At 40.6% G+C, this 20,890-nt stretch overlaps 1 protein-coding gene across 2 annotated transcripts in view; it reads right to left on the bottom strand.

The window, feature by feature from the left end:
• PARP11 (poly(ADP-ribose) polymerase family member 11) overlaps positions 1-20,890 on the bottom strand; it is a 61,543-nt gene that overhangs the window by 7,852 nt on the left and 32,801 nt on the right. The window contains exons 2-6 of one of the 2 annotated variants that reach the window (XM_059683840.1): positions 17,143-17,271; positions 16,185-16,305; positions 13,010-13,085; positions 9,860-9,932; positions 9,650-9,780 (exon numbers count right to left, since the gene is read on the bottom strand). In XM_059683840.1, the coding sequence (XP_059539823.1) occupies positions 9,650-9,780; positions 9,860-9,932; positions 13,010-13,085; positions 16,185-16,305; positions 17,143-17,271 (530 nt within the window). The remainder of the gene's footprint in view (positions 1-9,649; positions 9,781-9,859; positions 9,933-13,009; positions 13,086-16,184; positions 16,306-17,142; positions 17,272-20,890) is intronic. The other variant, XM_059683841.1, reaches the window with a different exon arrangement.

Genomic DNA, 20,890 nt, shown 5'->3' with positions numbered 1-20,890 from the left:
CGCTCGCCTGCCTGCCTGCCTGATCACCCTTAACCACCTCTGCCTGCCTGCCTGATTGCCCCTAACTGCTCCCCTACTGGCCTGATTGCCCCTAACCACCTCTGCCTCACCCCACACCCAGGACCCAGGCTTCCCTCCCTCTGGCTGGCCACAGACATCCAGAACCTGGGCCGGCTTCACCCAAGCTGGCCGCAGCCACAGGGGACCGTGGGCAGGTGGTTTCACCTGGGCTGTAGCCACAGGAGCCCGGGACTGTGGGGCGGGTGGCTTGTCCCTCTCCCGGGCTGCAGGCACAGGCACAGCCACTGGCGCCCGGAACCGTGGGATGTGTGGCTTGTCCCTCTCCTGGCCGCAGGTGCAGGTGCAGCCGCTGGCACTTGGGACCACAGGGCAGGCGGCTTGTCCCTCTCCTGGGCCACAGCCTGGCTGGTCCCCACTCCTCTGTCGCGAACTCATTGGTGCCTGGCTGGTCCCCATTCCTCTCTCCACAGTGTTGAGTGTCTGAGACGTTATGGCATGACAGCATGAGGGCATGATGATCATTTGCATATTAGCTCTTTATTATTAGGATTCTATCAGCTATTCCTCACTCAGCATGGCCTTTCTTTTTCCATCCTGGACAGCCCTTAGTTGACAAGAATCTTCTGGATCCCTTCTACTTTATAATGTTGGTAGGAATTAGTAGCAGAGTCCAGATATCTCAGACAGCACTGACTCTACCAGCACACACTGAATTTATTTTGTAGCAGGGGCACCACACTATTGATAAGTCTGAGTCAATTAAAACTCCCAGAACTTTCTCAAACTAGACTCCTCTCAGCTTTCTATATTTGTATAACTGATTTACAAACTTAATGCAGTACTACATTTATTTCAATTAAGCTTTATTTTTAAATTCATGCATGGTGCGGTCCCTAGGCCTGGCCGGTGACCAAAGTGTGAGGTCTGGCATGGAAGGACAGGTCCCACCTGAGTCACCGTTCCCGAGTCCCCACGCGGAGATGTGGTGAGCGTGGCCAGGAACTGCGGGCGGGGGCACAACAGACCTCTGGGCTGCCCAGTGGTGCCGCATGAAAGCCGGGCAGGCAGCGTACTCTTTCCAGGCCAGCCTTGTAGACCGGCTCCTGTGCAAACCCACGGGGAGCCCGACCAGCCCCTGTGGTCCTGGTGGCTGCTACCTGGCTCACCTGGAAGAGGCTGCACGGGTGGGGGAGGCAGGCTCCTCACTGGCACCCAGCATCTGAGTGCAGGGTTTCCCCGATGCGCAAGACCTGGCATCCCCAGGGAAGGTAGCAGGGGGTGTGAGAGTGAGCTCAGCAGGTAGCCCACATTCTCACCGACCCTCTGTCCTCATCACTCCCACCCCCAGGTAGCCAGCGAGAGGTCACAGCACCCCACCCAGGCACCGCGGGAGGTTGGTTGCCACCACCCACTCCCAGTTCCCTGTCCCAGCCTGGGACCCCACCCCAATCAGGCGATCAGGGCCTGCCAGCTGGGGGTAGGGACCCAGGAAGTTGGCTGCCAGCCCCAAGGTGGGATCCCAGCCCTTGGCCCCCGGGGAAAGGGGATGTGTCTGCTGCCACCCACCTCCAGTTCCCCATCTCAGCCCGGGGCCTGGCCCTGATCGGGCGATGGGGGCCTGCTGGCTGGGGGGAGGGACCGAGAGGTTGGCCGGCAGGCCCCATCTGGCAATCGGGGCCTGGGGGCCCAGGGCAGCTCCTGCATTGAGCGTCTGCCCCCTGGTGGTCAGTGCACATCATAGCGACCGGTCATTCCAGTCGTTCCATAGTAACAGTCGCTTAGGCTTTTATATATATAGATAGCAATTTAAAAATGCAGAATTTATTTTAAAAACTAACATGCAACTTAGTGATTATGCAGGGAAAAAGGGGATACTTGCATTTAAATGATGAAAGAATTGGAAGTGTATATGGTTGTTCTCAAGAGTCACTTGGCAATATGTATCAAAATTTAATGTCTATGCTTTGATCTACTATTGATAGTCTTTTCAAACCATTAATCATAACTTAGAAGGATGTGTATTAAACAAATATTTTTGCAGAAAAAGCCAGCATGTTTTCACTAACAATAAATTATGTCTTTTTTTAAACTTTATGTACTTACTTTTTAACCCTTTGAGTGCCAACCAATATCCTAGGAACTATGCTAAAATTGCCAAGGCATTTTTGCTGATTTTTTTTTTTACCTCCACTGTTTTTTTTCTTTCTTTTTTGTTTTATTGCTTAAAGTATTACAAAGAGTATCACATACGTCTCCTTTTTCCCCCACCCTTAACAATCCCCCAGCCTCCCCTACCCCCCAGTGTCTTATGCCCATTGGTTATGCTTATATGCATGCATACAAGTCCTTCGGTTGATCTCTTACCCGCCCCCCTCCTGCCCCTCAACCCTCCCCGGCTTTCCTGCTGTAGTTTGACAGTCTGTTCGAGGCAGCTCTGCCTCTGTATCTATTTTTGTTCATAAGTTTATAATGGTCTTTATTATCCATGAGTGAGTGAGATCATGTGGTGTTTTTCCTTCATTGACTGGTTTATTTCACTTAGCATAATGCTCTCCAGTTCCATCCATGCCATTGCAAATGGTAAGAATTCCTTCTTTTTTACAGCAGCATAGTATTCCATCGTGTAGATGTACCACAGTTTTCTAATCCATTCATCTACTGATGGGCACTTAGGCTGTTTCCAGATCTTAGCTATGGTGAATTGTGCTGCTATGAACATATGGGTGCACATATCCTTTCTGATTGGTGTTTCTGGTTTTCTGGGATATATTCCCAGAAGTGAGATCACAGGGTCAAATGGGAGTTCCATTTTTAGTTTTTTGAGGAAACTCCACACTGTCTTCTATAGTGGCTGCACCAGTCTGCATTCCCACCAGCAGTGCATGAGGGTTCCTTTTTGTCTGCATCCTCTTCAGCATTTGTCGTTTGTTGGTTTGTTGATGATAGCCATTCTGACAGGTGTGAGATGGTACTTCATTGTCGTTTTGATTTGCATCTCTCGGATGATTAATGACTTGGAGCATGTTTTCATATGTCTCTTGGCCTTCTATATGTCCACTTTCGTAAAGTGTCTATTTAGGTCCTTTGCCCATTTATTTTATTAGATTGTTTATCTTCCTTTTGTTAAGTCGTATGAGTTCCCTGTAAATTTTGGAGATTAAACCCTTATCAGAGATAACACTGGCAAATATGTTCTCCCATGCAGTGGGCTTTCTTGTTGTTTTGTTGATAGTTTCTTTTGCTGTGCAGAAGCTTTTTATTTTGATGTAGTCCCATTTGTTAATTTTCTGCTTAGTTTCCATTGCCCTAGGAACTGTATCGGTAAAGATTTTGCTACAACAAATGTCTGCTATTTTGCTGCCTATGGCTTCTTCTAAGATTTTTATGGTTTCCCATCTTACGTTTAAGTCCTTTATCCATTTTGAGTTTATTTTTGTGTATGGTGTAAGTTGGTCATTTCTGAACTTACTAAAAGTATTGTAGCACCCACCTCTCAAAGATCTCTTAAGTTTTCCCACCCTCTCAGGAACTGGAATGCCAAAACAACTAAATTAGATGTGCTATGCACTCTGAGCAGCAGCAGGGATATCTTCATGGTCTGGATTGAACTATTTTTGCCTAGGTTTGAACCAGTGGTTCTCCATTCTGGCTGGATACTTGCAGAACTTTTTAAAGATGTCAGAACTTGGAGGTTCTGATGTGGTGGGTCAAGGGTGGGGATAAATAGCTCTACTTGTTAAGGAGCTCCACAGGTGATTCTGATATGCAGCCAGGGCTGAGGGTCTCTGATCTCAATCCACATTCTCCCACGTTCATAAGGCGATAACAGCTTTCATTGTTCTTTTTTCCTTGCCACCTTTTCCTGAATCAACTAAACCACCACCTGTCTCGGCTCATAAACAGCTGAAATAAGTCAAACAACATCTCTGTGATTTCCACAAATTCACACATTCTAACTAAGCCTTCAGCACTGATGGAAATCCTATAGTTCTCAAGTTAGCTTTTTCTCCCCCATTTTCCACAATGGCCATTTCAAATCGCTCTTTTTCCTCTATCTCTCCCTCTTACCCACACCTCCTTAATATCATTACCTATAGGGAACCTCAATTCTTATTTCACAAAGGAGACTGAAAGTATCAGGATGGAGCTCCCAACCTAATTCCTGTCCTCATCTCCTACTTCTCCTTACTTATAACGTAACTGGACCACCTTTGTCTAACTCCTAACATACGTTCTATCCCATCACACCTCTTCAGGAGACTTAATCCATCAATTACCCTTGCCTCTCCTATCCTTTAAACTCTCCCTCTCCATAGGCTCTTTCCTATTATAATGTAAACATGCTCATGTCTACCTGATGTTTTACTTCAAAAAACATAAAACAGAAACAGCCTTCCCAACTCTACATTACCCATCTTCTCAGATCTCTCAGTCTCTTCACTGCCAAGCTTCTTGAAATACTGGTCAACATTTGCTGTAAATACAATACACAGTGGGACAAAAAGTAGATTTACAGTTGTGAGTACCTGACGGTTTATTAATTATTGTATTATTTTCCATCTGAAAAACTGTAAGCCTACTTCTGCCCAACCCTGTATAGCATCTACCAACATTGCTCTCATCAAAGGTGCCAATGAACTTTCTGTTGCAGAATCCAAAGGATATCCTATATAATAAAAGGCTAATATGCAAATCGACCGAACAGTGGAATGACCAGTCGCTATGACATGCACTGACCACCAGGGGGCAGACACTCAGTGCAGGAGCTGCCCCCTGATGGTCAGTGTGCTCCCACAGGGGGAGCACTGCTAAGCCAGAAGCCAGGCTCATGGCTGGTGAGTGCAGTGGTGGTGGTGGAAGCTTCTCCTGCCTCTGTGGCAGCGCTAAGGATGTCTGACTGCCAGCAGGGAGTGGGCCTAAGCTGGCAGTTGGACATCCCCCAAGGGCTCCCGGACTACAAGAGGGCGCAGGCTGGGCTGAGGGACAACCTCCCCAAGTGCACGAATTTCATGCACTGGGCCTCTAGTTGTCAATATTTATCTTACTTGGTTATTCTTCACTATATGACCGTGGATGACACCTACTTATGTAAACTACTTTCTTCCTTTGGCTTCTGTGATCACATTCCACTCATTTTCTTCCACCTTTTTTTGGTTGTTACTTCTCAGCTTCTTCCTTAGGTTTTCTCTTCCTCTGTCTATCCCTTCTAGAGTTCAGTCCTTGGCCATCCTATTTTCTCTATCTACATAACATCCCTGATCATCTTATCAATTCCTATGGCTTCTATTACCTGTTGGGGTCCAGCCCCAGCAGGTCCAGGGGTTCCCAAAGGTGTGGACAGAGTCGGTGAAGAAGGAATGACATGGAGACAGCGTTCAGATGATCAGCATAGCCAGGTTCTCTTTTTATTCTCCTGTTACATCTGTATTTATACCATTTGATTTTAATCCTATCCATTCTATTCCAAAGGTTAGGGCGTTTGTTATCTCCATTCCAAACCTGGACTTGCTGGGGCTGGACCCCAACAAGTACCCACATTTCTTAACTACTCCAAAACCTTTATCTCTAGTCTACACCACTCTGCTAAGCTCCCAATCCACATATCAACTACTACTCCCTTCACATCCTCCCAAGACCAAAATCTGTTCCTACCCATATTTCCTTAGTCAACTAAAACAAGTCAGAAACTTCAATGTCATTTTTCCCATCTCCCTAACCCAACCCATTGCACACATTAAATTATGCACCAAACAACATCATTCTACATTCTTAATACCTCAAAGTTGTCCTCTTCACTCCTTCGGTCCACTTTGGTTCAAGCCTCCCAATTTGTCTCAGTTTAATTACTGAAACAATTTCCTACAATGGCCTCTCTGCTGCTGACTTTGATCCATTTAAACCAATTTCTAAGCTTCGGCACTACTGACATTTGGGGCTGGATATTTGTTCATTGTAGGAGGCTGTCTTGTGCACTGTACAATGTTTAGCATCCCTGGCCTTTACTGAGTAGATGTCAGTAGGATATCCCCATCCCACTGCAGGATAATAAGGATGTGTCCAGTCATTGCCAATACCCGCTGGTGGGAAAAATCACTCCTAACTGCTTTAAACACCTATTCCACAATATAGACTGATGAATTATTTTTCTAAAATGCAAATCAGACCCATCTCTTTCTTGCTTAAAATCCTACAATAGCTTTCCACTGTCCCAGAAAAATAATCCAAATCCTTTTGTTTGGTTTGTAAGGCCTGCATGGCCTGGCCCCTGCTAACTCTCTACCTTAACAGTGTGTCCGTCCAACTCAAGTAAGGCTACCAAAGAAAATCACACAACCACCCAGTGGCTCTACTACAAACTTCTGCATGTTCTACCTCTGGAGTACCTTTCTAGGCCCTTCTTCAACATTCATCCTATTTTTTGTTCTATTTGAAATTCTCTCAATGTTCTACGTTCCCTCTCATCATCAACTTTGGCCCATGCTGCTCCCAAAGTCTGGGGTGCCCTTCCCTTCTCCCACCTATGTCTAGCTTAAATGATCCCTGCTTTAGGAAGTGCTTCTTGATATTTCCCACTCCACAATACATATCTTACTTTTGTCAAGCAGGGTGCGTAGATACCCTCACCTTGTGCTCCAAGATATCCTGTGCTCCCGCCTACATTTTGTGGTTTGATAGCCTGGCCCCTTGTCTAAGCTACGGTCCTATACCCTGTTATATCCCAAGTGCCCAGAATAAAGCCTGTCACAAAGTAGGAGTTAAAACATATTTTTAGAAAAAGGGAGGAAGTAAGAAAGGCCTGGACAACATGCAAACTGATGCATGATGCACTCAAGTAGTGAGTCACAGGTTACATGACAATGAGATCGACTCGGTTACATCAGTTCTTCAGGGAGATGACAACATGACAGGCTGTCTTCATAATGAGATTTAGTATTTTCTACTATCGCAGTAGGTGGCAGGTTCATTTGCCATCACAGATTTCTAGACACTGACATTACATAAAATTATAAAGGGCATCGACAGTAAACTGATTCCATAAAATCTTCATATAAAATGTTGGGGAGTCACTGTACATTTTATCACTAGGATTTAACTGAAGACTCAAATTAGGAGGGAGACTAATATGAACTCCACTTCGGAGGCCAGATTAAACATAATGAAGTAAGATTTCATCAGACCATCTGAGAAAAAACTTTATTCACTGAGAGAATAAAATAAAAGGGAGAGAGGCTTCCACCTTCCTCTAAAAAAAAAATTACCCAAACAAGAACTGAATAAAACCTTCTAAACTCAGTACTGTCAGAAATAAAAGTTGGTTTGGTCCAAAGACTCAAAACTATAAAGAATAAAGCTGAAAACTCCTTATTTTATCATATAAACTTGTATGAGCACCAGAGCATGAAAGAATTCCATGTATCATTAACAAATACAAGTCAGCCTGCTTTTAATGAGACTGCAGCTTTCATTGATAGATAATATGTGGTATATCTTGATAAATGTTAAATCAGTATGATAGCTACCTAGAGGTTTGTTATATTAAACTCTATTACTTGAAAATTTTCTGAATAAGTACTAAAGGTCTGCATATATTAAGAAATATTAGAAACAAGAAAAAAAGAGAAAATAATAAAATAAAAATTAATAAAATAAAAATAATAAAAATATATTAGAAACTAAATCTCATACACATCCTATATGATAAAAGCATAATATGCAAATCGACCGAATGGCAGAACAACCGGTGGGGGGGGGGGCGGGGCCAGTGAGCAGGCTGCGCCAGGCCAGCCAAGGCTAGTGACAGCGGGCAGAGGGAGGGGATGGCGATTTGGGGGCGGAAGCAACCAGCAGCGGTGGAGTTGTAATCGGGGGTTGGGCAGAGCCAGTTGCTCGCCGGCTGGCACCATCACCTGATGGGCCTGCCTGGTTGCCTCCTGTAGAGGAGCAGGCCTAAGCCATCAGTCGGACATCTCCTGAGGACTCCCGGACTGCGAGAGGAGCAGGCCAGGCTGAAGGACACCCCCCACCTCGAGTGCACGAATTTTCATGCATCGGGCCTCTAGTATTTAATAAATATTTCAGAAAATCACATATTTTAGGTACTACTTGTTATTAAAAACACATTCCTCAGCACAATTTGTGATATAATTACATACAATAAACTGCACATATTTACAATTAACAACCATTAATCTGTTGTAAAAATAATGAACATATCTATCACCTTCCTCAGTTTCCTTATTCCTATGTGTAATCCCTCCATCCTGCCTCTCTCAATTGGCCCTCTATCCTCACTAATACTGATGTATTTTCTGTTACTATACATTTGTAAAAAAAAAAAAAAAGAAATAAACAAAAACAAACAAACAGCACAACAAACAGATTAATTTGGACAATACCCTTCCGGTTTTGTAGTGGGCTTTACTTTTAGGTTAAGTGCACACAGAGCAATTCTATGGGTCATTTCCAACCTAAGTTGAGTAATAAATTGAGATTTTTAAATCTACAACATAAACTTTGGGCTAAACAGAAAATTTCCAGGTATGTTTTGCAATGGTCCTTCAAACTAAATACGCAAATGACTATAGGCAAGATAGTGTAATTATTTAAGAAGAAATTCAACAATGATTCAGAGAGTTATAATCTATACTAATAATAGGGTAATATGCAAATTGGTCAGGACATCGTCACAGTAACAACCAATCAGCAGGCTGCGTGCGCAGCAGGCATGGGTGGGCGGGGACTTGCAGCGTCAGGGACAGGGTTGGGGCAGCGGCAGAGAGGCCTCTCCGCATGCCTGCGCCAGGGATCCACAGGCGTGTGGAGAGGGCCCTCCGCCGTGGGCCCGGCTGGAGGTCCGCAGGCCTTCACCAACTCTGGCCTACCACTTTGGGGCAATCCATCGAGGAGCACCAGTTGGGTGGGCAGGGCTTACCTCTTTGGGGCGATGGATCACAGGGCTCCCTCACTGTGACAGGGCACAGGCCAGGCTGGAGGACCCCCAACCCCCACCCAAGTGCACAAATTTTGTGCACCGGGCCACTAGTTCAACATAAAAGTCTGAGCGAACAAAGTCATATCAACAAAACTAAAGAGCTCCCCTATTCCTCTGCAATGCTGACTAAGCCAAGATGCGAAGCTCAGAACCTTGAAAGGGGCAAGTTTCTAGGAGTGTGCTGAGGAGACTAACCTCTACCACTGCATTACAATGTGGTAAGCCAAGGGTGGGGAACCTTTTTTCTGCCAAGGGCCATTTGGGTATTTATAACATTATTCAGGGCCATACAAAATTATCAACTTAAAAATTAGCCTGCCGTATTTGGTCAAACATTTAATGAACTTACCCCTAATGCCTTGGCAGGGCCAGAACAAATGATTTCTCGGGCCTTATGCGGCCGGTGGGACGTTCCCGAGCCCTGTAAACAATGCCTTGCATTTACTTACAGAGCATCTCTCTTACTCCCTGAGAAGGCTGAAGAAGAGAGCTGAGAGACCAGGTCAAAACAAAGCAAGAAGAAAACACAGCAGCAGTGAAAATTAATACAATTAAATGTTTGTGCTACATTATCATCTCTAAGACAACAAAAGTCTCAGAGGCCAAGGAGGGGGGTCAGATTAGAAACTATCTCACCTGCAGAAGAACTCCCACAAGTCTAGGTTCTGAATTCTCTGAATTCTTTTAATTCTGTTGCGATCCATTGTTTTCCCAAAGAGACTAGCGACTTCATTATATTCATGTGTTTGATTGTGCAAAGGAATAAGCTGGAAAATAAAGTTTAATAGTTTTATTGAAGTCCTGTTCCATCTCTAGCACAGGATGGTCAGTCAGTTCTGCTCTTACCTGATAGGGTACGTCAGTATTCACATTCTCCCAATGTGGTGGCATGGGGATAGCCTCATTTTCACAGATATAACTTTAAATAGCAAAAGACAAAACAAAATATTAGAATCTGATTATAATTACTGTGAGTTAGACTTCTTCAATGCTGAATTTTCATGTTTGGGATACTGTGATAAATGCAATTAAGTATAATCCTTGCTTTCTTTATTTTAAAATATTTATTGAATATCTTTCTTGTGTATTACCTTTTTAAGTGATGAATTGAGAACTTCAATGGAAAACATCCAACCCTACATAACATTAACATTTCAAGAATAGTTGTTTCATTTTGTCTTGTTTTTCTGAATTTTACAGAATTTCTTTAAAATGTAAGGAAGATTTTAGCTAAAGAAAAGAAATTTCCGAGAAGAAAATAAAACCCTTGATTTAAAAAGAACTCCTTAAGCCCTAACCAGTTTGGCTCAGTGGATAGAGCATTGGCCTGTGGACTGAAAGTCCCAGGCTCAATTCCGGTCAAGGGGATGTACCTTGGTTGCAGGCACATCCCCAGTAGGGAGTATGTAGGAGGCAGCTGATCAATGTTTCTCTCTCATTGATGTTTCTAACTCTCTATCCCTCTCACCTCCTCTCTGTAAAAAAATCAATAAAATATATTTAAAATAAAAAAATAAAACTCCCTAAGATATTTATTCTGCCTATTAAATAAAATCCCAACCCCTCAGCCATACATTCAATGTCCTTCAAGATCTAACTCAAATCTAAACTTTTCTGTTTATTGCCCACTATTCTCGTACACAGTTCACATTAACACACTTAATATCATCAGTCAGTACAACTTTTTAAAAACTATCTACCGTGTTTAAGCCACTGGATGTGAACACAGAAAAAGAGAGCAATCTTGGGGAGTTCAATGGCAACAGGCTGACACTGACATATTAACCCTCTGTGGTGACTCGAGGTCACTGGAAGAAATAAATTTCAAGCCTATTTTCAGTTTAATTTTTAAAAACTCATTTCAACTTTGAAAAAATCATAAAATGACATGATTTAAAAATTAATAAGTATAAAAAGAGTAAATAGTGAATAGTGAATAGTTTCCCTCCCACTCCAGTCCTTAGACTGTCCAATTCTCACCTCTTGCCTCAACTCCAAGTAATATTGTTTCCAGTCTTTTGGTTATTATTCTAGAACTTCTTTAAGTTAACACAAGCCAATCTGTCCCCACACACAAATGGTAGCTTGAAACATGTGTCTTCTGCAGCTTTTATTTTTCACTTACTACGTTCTTAGATATCTTTCTACATCAGTAGATAGAGAGTACCCTTGTTCCCAGTCCCTACCATAGGGTCTAGCACATGCAAAGATGCACAGAATTCCGTGGTATGGAGACACCACAATCTATTTAACAAGTCCCCTATTGAAGATCTTCAGTTCTTTCAACTTTTTGCTACTGTTAAGAATGTTGCAAAGAACTAGTTCATCCATTTGTCATTGTACGTGTCCACTAGTCAATTTTTAGGATGACATCTTTGAAATGGAATTTCTCAATCAAAGAATATATTTATTCATGATTTTGACAGATACTGACCAAAGCCTTCCTTGAAGGTTGTACTCATTGACATTCCCACCAGAAAAATAAAGAATGTCTATTTTCCAACCTCATAAAAAAGATGTGTTATCAAACTTTTGGATTTTTGTCAACCTGATAGTAAAAAAATAGTCTGATGTAATTTGTATTTCTTTTATTATGAGTGAAGTTTTATGAACTGTTCAAATTCTTTGCTCATTTTTTAAACAGGTTGTTGGTCTTCTACTTAGAGATTCATAGAAATATTTCATATACTACAGAGATAAATCCCTAGGCTGTGATAATGAGTAACAATAGTTTACCCATTTTTTAAGAAGATTTTGCCATATCTTTTAGCTATGGAAAAGTTTTGTGTGTGTGTGTGCGGTTTTTTTTTTTATGTCTATAGCCCATAGCCTTAGTTAACTGCTAATCTTTGCCAATGGAAAATATATACTATTCACCTTGCATGTAATATTTCCTGTAATAAATAAACATTTCTATATCAGCACATACTCACCTCACCTTCAACACTCTTCTGTATCCCAACTAACTGTTCTTCATCTTTTAATATCTTATTATCCTCCATTCTGGTGCACTGTCTCCCTCTCCTGTCTCTTTTCTATGGTGTGTATAGTCAGTGAGAGAACAAAGTGCTAGACCCCATCATGTGCTGCTTCTCCTCACCATAACATACCAGATACAATAATGTGCAATTACAATTTACAATATCATTTCCCATTATTAAGTTTCATTTTCTCCCAGATTACATACTCTTTAAAGATAATTAATTCCTATACTTAAGAATGAGGATATGATATAGTTGATAAGAAAATAGTTTTCTCTACATTCCATAGAAGTACTAGAACATTCATTAATTAAATAACTTTTAAATCATGATGCTAAAATGTAAGCCAAAATCTTGTGAAACAAACTGATAGAAACTTAAAAATTTTTGTTCTTTACTCTAATCCTTTCACAATATCTCCTCAGAAGGAGCAAATGGGTAGTCCTTAAAATTCATATGCTAGCTCTTTGTTCTTCTGTTTCATTATAAATTCTTTGAACAGCAAGGATTTCAATATTTGCTGGAGAAATCGTTCCAGAAAATAGGAGACACAGTGTAAGATTTTTCACTGCGATTCCATTCACAGCAATACAAAATATTTATTCTCTTCTGGTATTTATGCCTCTTTTCAGGCTATATAATCCAGAGACAGAAAAAGACAACTCGCAGTGGGAACAAGTAGCAGTGCTGCTGTCCCACTGCACTCCCACCTTCCTCAGGTCTCCTTTTGCTCTGAAATTACTTCCAGGCGTTGCCCAGTGGAGAAGAGTGGTAATTACTTGGGATTTATAGCCCAAGTAACTGGATGGTTGTGTGACGAAAGGAAACATGGGCATAAAATAATAATATTGCTATTTCATCAAGTAAGGTGCAATTCAGTACTGAAAGGATCAATATTAAGATCATTAAGTAACCTACCAAAACATTTTCAGTCTATTTGTTCCTCTATCAAATATTAAGAAAGAGAAGAGAGAGGAAAAGCCCAATCTTTCTACCCCTATTCGCGTTACCGTACCTGAAAGCACTGATAGAAAAGGGGGCTCTTTTTATTAAGCGCTGTTTTCCAGTAGTAAGATTCACTTGCTTCATTTCTGTATACAAAGACAAAGATGTTAGATAAGTCACAGAAACATACTGTGCTATAAATTGTCACGAAGATGTATAGCCACCCTACACGAATCACAGAATTTTGGGAGTCACTGACAAACATAGTGCATTAAGATACTTTTCTTTCTATCTATCTATCTATCTATCTATCTATCTATCTATCTATCTACCTACCTACCTACTACCTACCTACCTATCTATCATGTCATAAAAGCGCTATTCGGGGAGGATGGCTTCATTGCTTGATCTACTCTCAGACAAAAGAATGCTAATACCATATGCGGCTCAGTAGGCAGGGTCAATCCTTTTCTATATAATCCTTAGGTTAAAGTGACATTAAACTAGAAGAATTCTAAACTTAGGAAAATTAAGAGTACTAGAAAGAGAAAGAAATTATAATACTGAATATTCTAGATGCTTATTAAGTGGAAACTACATGATTTCTCCAAAGTATTTGGAAATGATTTTAAAAAATACATTACCATTATAAAACATGTACAATTCACAGAATTTCAAAAATGTGTACATTGCTTGCCTTCTCTTTAAATTGTATACCTAAACCAAAACATAGAAAACCTAGCTAGACTCCATACATCCTATATAATAAAAAGTCCAATATGTAAGTCAACTAAACTGTGGAATGACTGGTCGCTATGACGCACACTGACCACCAGGGGGCAGATGCTTAATGGAGGAGCTGCCCCCTGGCCAAGCTCGAGGGAATCAGGCCTAAGCTGTCAATCGGACATCCCCCGCAGTTCCCAGACTGCGAGAGGGTGCAGGCCGAGCTGAAGAACCCCCCACCCCCACCCCAATGCATGAATTTCATGAACTGGGCCTCTAGTACTTACATAACAGATTCTAGTGACAAAGGACTAATTAATTAAAAGTATTATTTTCTTCTTTCATCTATGCCTCAGCAGTGGCAGTACTTACCAAGCCCATTTCTACATTCCCACAAAGATGTGAATGTGAGATTCTAGTCAGTTATCTTATCTAATTGACATTATTCCATTCCAAAACAAAGGGATTCACCCATCAAGCAAATGCTGTATAAAGTATGTTCTGCCCTGTCTGTATTCTCCTAGACTCTGTACACACTGGCATTACCATGGTGCAGGGAAAAGCAAGATCTCAGCTCACATAGTGAAAACTGTAGTGTCTTCCTCTGAGTTCACTTTTTACCATTTCTACAGAGAGAACCTGAATTGGCTTGTGGCAGAACAGGGACTAATTTTGTAAATGGTATATATGAAGTGCTAATAGGTATACTTCTGAAACAGTGTCATTATATTGAGGGTTGGGGAACTTGACCGCAACATAACATGTGACTCCTAGATGATTAAAAAATGTTTTAATAAACTGTATTGTCTGAAAGTTTCGCAAAAATGTTTTCTAGAAAATATTCTTCCGGAAACATGTAGCTTGCTGAATCATCTGCTTCGACAAACTTCATCTCCTATATGAGTCTGTGCGTATCTTTATGTCTCGGTATGGCTTCAGAACTGGCCCCGGTACACAGACTAAAATGCCTACCAGACACCTGTTGTCTAGACTGCAGGAGAAAGATAAATGTCAGGGCCCTTTAAAGGCAGATGGCCTATTTATCCAATGTTAAGGTGCCCTAGCTGGTTTGGTTCAGTGGATAGAGCATCAGCCTGCAGACTGAAGGGTCCTGGGTTTGATTCCAGTTCAGGACACATGCTCAGGTCATGGGCTTGATCCCCAATAGGAGGCATGCAGGAGGCAGCTGATCCCTGGTTCTCTCTCATCATTGATGCTTCTATCTCTCTCTCCCTTCCATCTCCCTTCCTCGCTGAAATCAATAAAAATACTTGTATGCATGCATATAAGCATAAGCAGTGGACGCAGACAACAGGGGGTGAGGGTGAGGGCAAGACCAGGGGAATGAGGGGACAATGGGGGGGATACAGACACATTTGTAATACCTTAATCCAGGGGTCCTCAAACTACAGCCCGCGGGCCCCATGAGGCCTGCCGAAAACATTTATCCGGCCCGCCGGGTGTTTTTGCCGAATTTGTTCATAGTTTCTTTTTAAACTATAATCCGGCCCTCCAACGGTCTGAAGGACAGTGAACTGGCCTCCTGTTTAAAAAGTTTGAGGACCCCTGCGCTTAATCAATAAAAAGTTAAAAGAAAATAACTGTGGGGAAAAAAAGTTATGGTGAGTCAAGAGTAAGAATCTAATGGTTTTAACTCTTGATAAAAAAGCTTTGGGGGATGATGATCATTAGAGATTTGGTTGCATCAACCTCTTACTGGACAATCCCCTTTACCGTTTCTGGGCCTTGGCTCATTCAAGGAAATCTCCTAAGGTTTCACCACCCTACCCTACAGAAACACACTACTAATTGTCATAAAGACACTGGGAAGAACAGTTAGAGGACTGAGCTGTGAAATAACCAAAATGCACTTTTATTAAGGAAGCTTCCCCAACCAGGTCCTGTTTGCCTCTAAGCAGCAAAGAGCTGGGACTATAGCAGTTTGAAAGTGAAGGGACTGAACCCAACAGGTTTTTCAGGAGAAGTACCCCAAATCATGCCCATAAATCAGGAATGAAATCCCAAGTGCAGCTGATTTCCAGATTACTGGCTAATCTGTGAAAGAGCCCATGAAATCAGAAAAGGGCAGAAGGCAATGTCCACTAAAGAAATAATTTTCTGGCAAAGACCCCAGAGGTGGGTCATTCATCTGAACTTCAGTCTAAAACTATCACAGACTTTGTCACTTCACCTCTCAGAGTGGTCCTTAAAATAAAAGGTTCCTATCTACTTCAAAAGACTGATAGGATCATGAGGAAAACAACAGCTTAGAGTGTTTGTGTTCCTTAGAAGAGGAGCATTACATCAGTCTCAGCATATAAACACTCCTTTATAAAAAGACAGTGTTGCTCAAGATTTTAAATCCTGAATTTTTATAGAGGTACTTGTATGTATTACAAAGAGGATTTACTTCACTGTTCACAAATGTATCAACTAATCCTTGATACATCTTCAGAACTGTAGATTTTACCATATCCGTATACTAAAACCACACAACTTTAAGAAAAAAAGCAACATACCTGCAAAGTCTATCTTGTAGCTGAATTTGGAAGTAGTAAAAGAAATGGAGCCACAAGGATTTGTTTTGAAGCTTTGTTCGATATCTTCACTGCTAACTGAACACTGAATGTTGGTATCCGGCTTTAAGACAAACCAGAAAGTTTCAATTACAGCTGTTCACCTTAATGGCTTGGCCACAGAGGTGGTACTGTGCTCAGAGACAGAGAATGGTGAAACAAGGGACACTTAACTAGTCATCTGTTCTAGTCCCCTAAACACCGGGAAAATCACAGCTAAACCAGCATGTTAAAAATAGTTTAAGGATTTCCAGCAAAGAAACTTAAAAAACTGGTTAAGCCTTATCCAAAATTATTACAATTTTCACAAATTATGACAATAATTGTGCTTCCTAAGTGGCTCAAAAATTAAATCTTCTTTAAATAGCTTTGTAAGTTTAAAAAGACTACAAGCTTTAATCACTACCTTAACCATTAACTAGCTGTGTGATTCTGGACAAAATACATTAACTTTCTGAGCTTCACTTTCCCTGTAAGACCGAGTGTTAACATCTGCTTCAGCGTTGTTATGAGGATAAAGGAGAAAATTTATGTACAACACCTAACATAATACTTGGTGTGCAGAAGGCGTTTAATATGGGCTGTTCTCTTCCCTTTCTCTTTGTCCACCAAATCAAACTTGGAGTTGCTCAGATGTACTGCTATCATGCAACTCTCAGTCACAATCGCCTTCTGTACACACGGCAAACACACACTGTTTCTTCTAAATAAATTATTGTGAAAACGTGGGGGAAGAAAAGGAAAAGAACTAGAAGAATTTCTAATTTTTCTTTCAGTTAAGCAATCTGATTTCCTTAGAGCTTGATTTCTTTCCGGTTTGCTTATACTCATCTTATCCATCCGCAAGATGACGCTAAGTGAATCTAAATCCATTCTTGCTATGTCCAAGGGACGGAGATACCTGAAACATGTGCCACTTTCCACATTCCGCCAAGTAAAACCAGCCCCACTGGGTATCCGATGTGTCCATCTCGTCCATCTCACCACCTGCTGTTTTGGATAGGAATTCTTCGGCTTTGTGAAACATCTCCTGAAAAGGCAGAAAGAGGCAGAGAAAGAAATGTTTTTTCTACTAACCAATGTACTTTTTGCATGTCATTTTTCTTCTTACAAATAACTATATTCCAAGTGTCTTTCCCCCAGGGACACTTCAAAAGTAGCATTCTATGTTGTATATTAGCTCTGAAGATGAACATTTTAGTAAAATGTTGAATATCACTTAGGTAGGATATATCAGTGCCCATTCAACCTTTTAAGTAAGCTGTATCAAATCTATAAGCATTCCAGAGTCAGCGTAGTGTCAAAAATTTTGTTTGATCGTATGTTTATTCATGTGTTTGGTCAAAAGGATGCATGATATCACAACTAATTAAGACCAAATACATCTGATTTTTGTTTTAAACATTCATTATTTCATTTAATGGCATGGAAAGATGCTTGTAATATAGTGTTCAGTACAAAGAAGGTTACAATAAATAGAAATAGTATAATCCAATGGAACTCCATTTGACCCACTAATCCCACTTCTAGGACTATATCCCAAGAACTCATAAACTCAAATCAGAAAGGATATATGCACCCCTATGTTCACAGCAGCACAATTTACAATAGCTAAGATTTGGAAACAGTCTAAGTGCCCATCAGCAGATGAGTGGATTAGAAAACTGTGATACATCTACATAATGGAATATTACACTGCTGTAAAAAAGAAGAAATTCTTACCATTTGCAACAGCATGGATGGACTGGAGAGCATTATGCTAAGCGAAATAAGCCAGTCAATGAAGGAAAAATACCACATGATCTCACTCATTTGTGGAATATAATGAACAACATAATAAACTGATGAACAGAAATAGAACCAGAGTCATAGAAGCATCAAACAGGCTGTCCAACCTATTAGGGAAGGCAGGGGGTGAGGGGTAAGATATCAACCAAAGGACTTATATGCATGCATATAAGCATAACCAATGGACACAGACAGTAGGGGGGTGAGGGCATATGCTGGGGGGTGGGGGCGACCAGGTAGAGGTCAATGGGGGGAAAAGGAGACTTATGTAATACTTTAAACAATAAAGAATTTTAAAAAATAGTATAGTCCAATTTTAATAAAAAATACATCTATATTTACCCACATGAGTGTATACGTATGTGTATGTACATGTACACATACATACAAAGTCTGGCTGGATATACAAAAACTTAGATTAGTTTTTTCTGAGTGTTAGGATACTACTACTAATAATAATAAGCCTTATATGGCTCTTACTACTTGCCAAGCACTGTTCTAAGTACTGTACAGATAATAACTCCTTTAGGCCTCACAACAACCCTATAAGATAGGTACTATTATCCCAAATTTAGAAATGGGAAAACTGAGGCACAGGGAAGTCATACAAAGAGGAAGCCAGGTTTCAAACTCAGGCGGTCTGGACCCAGGTTCTTAACCACCATGACAACTGCCTTATACTTAATCATCAATGATTTTATAATCTTAACTATATCAACTAACTCATGTACACATTATCTTTGAAAAGTTTTCAACATTCTTGGGTGGAGATTGTGAAAAAGAGGAAGTCACCAGAAAAGGGGCAAAGAAATTAGTCAAAAATGGTAAAACTTTATCTGGAATGTTGCTTTCTGTCCTCATTTTTTAAAAGGATTTTTAAAATTACTAGTTTAAATTTATTCAACTTATATATGAAAACATGCTGCACCAAATAATCCTAAAGACTTTTCTGACCATCACTTCCATACTTCCATTCTTGGCACCTTCTCACCTTCCTTTTCCAGGGTTAACCAATGCTATCAACTTACTATTTATCTTTCAGCCCTCTCCCCACCCCCTATCTCTCTCTGTCTCTCCCTCCTTCCATCCCTCCCTCCCTATGTATGTATGAGATCATATGTACACATAGAAACCTATAATTATTTATTTTAAAATGTTTATTTCCTATATATTTGTTTTACAAAGAATATGTACTACTTAAGTAATTTTGAAAATATTTGTTTTTAATATCATTATTTTAAATGTCCATCCTGTTTCCAGAAGCTGTATGATCTAGGATGAGATTCCATTACGTTCTCTAGGCCACAGTTTCTTCTTCACAAAATGGAGATTAAAGGCTTCTTACTCATTGAGTTGTTGTTAGAAAGTAATGAGACAAAATACTTTTTATTCATGTTTTTTAATCTCCAAGGAATGCTTAATACTTATTTTCTGGATTTTTCCTACATGTTTTAAGGTTGATTGGCTCCTAAGAAATGAAAAATAGCTGGTGTGGCTCAGTTGGTTGCACGTCATCCGTTTTACTGAGCGTCGCTGGTTTGACTCCTGGTTAGGGTACATGCCCGGTTTTTGGGCTCGATCCCAGGTATGGGGTGTGCAGGAGGCAGCCGATTGATGTTTCTTTCTCCCTTTTCCTTCCTCTCCCTCTAAAATCAATAATAAAAATAACATATTAAAAAAAGAAATAAAAAATAGAAGACCTTAGGATCAAGAGCTTCAGGTTTAGGAGCCTTACATATTTTAACCAGATAATAAAGGCAATAATTTAAAATTTAGGATCAACTGTATAGGTTAACAATTCACAACTTCTGCTTCTTCTATTAACATTCACGTCATTTGGCCATTTTACTGTGAGAGAGAAAGAAAGAAAGCATGACCTGACTTCAGTTTTCCTTCTGAAAATAATAAAAAACAATTTGGAAGAATGAATTTGAAAGTAGTATTTAAGACAAATCTCTGGCTTACAAGTTTTCTTTTTTCTCTGCTAGAAAAGGAAATTTAACAAATATAGCATGTTGCATATATACAGCATATAGATAACATGTATGCTTTGCCTCGTCACACTGCCCCTAAGATCACATGTTAAGCCAGTTTACAAGTGAAAGTGTTTTTAACAAAGTCCTTTCAGAACTTCCTGCCATCAATAGCTTTGGGTAGGACCTAAGACAGGCACATATTTATCCCTGTTTTAGAGAGGGCAGCACTATAGACAGGTGCCCTTGCATTGAACATTCCTAAAGCACTTCAAATTTTTTAACATTCTTTATTGCTTTACACTAATTTTTCCCTCCATAACCCAATGTGCAGGAGAAGCCATTATTTTTCAGTTAAAGTTGGGAAAAACATGAAGCAGAGGAAATATAATTATTTTGTCTAGAACCCTAGAGTTAGCAGTATAAAGAAGACCAAAGAAACACCCAGGGCCTCCTGAGCTGCCAACACTCACTGCCTCATTTCACATATGGTCAGTTGTTCCTTCTTTTTTTTGTTGCCAAAGCTTCATTTGATTGCTTTGCTTCACAGATGCTATGGCTTTCTTTCCATACTCATTTCATAAGACTAAATCTTATAGTTTTCTATAACAAATTTTCCTTCCAAACGAATGGCTATTCTGCAAAAGTAGGCTCATAGAGTAAGCTTAAATTAATAACTTTAAAATACTATAATCATAGTAATAATGGATCTAGGTTAGAACACATTTATAGGCAATATAAGGAAAGTTGTCTGTCATGGAGTAGGCAATTAATAAATGTCAGCTGAATGAATTAGTTTAGCCACAATGCCATACATCAGGGGTCCTCAAACTATGGCCCGCGGGCCACATGCAAATACAAATATTGTATTTGTTCCCGTTTTGTTTT

Source organism: Myotis daubentonii, chromosome 2 (genome assembly GCF_963259705.1).
Source record: "Myotis daubentonii chromosome 2, mMyoDau2.1, whole genome shotgun sequence".
NCBI lineage: Eukaryota > Metazoa > Chordata > Mammalia > Chiroptera > Vespertilionidae > Myotis > Myotis daubentonii.
Note: the sequence above shows the minus strand (reverse complement) of the source record. Positions and strands in the feature narration are given on the sequence as shown.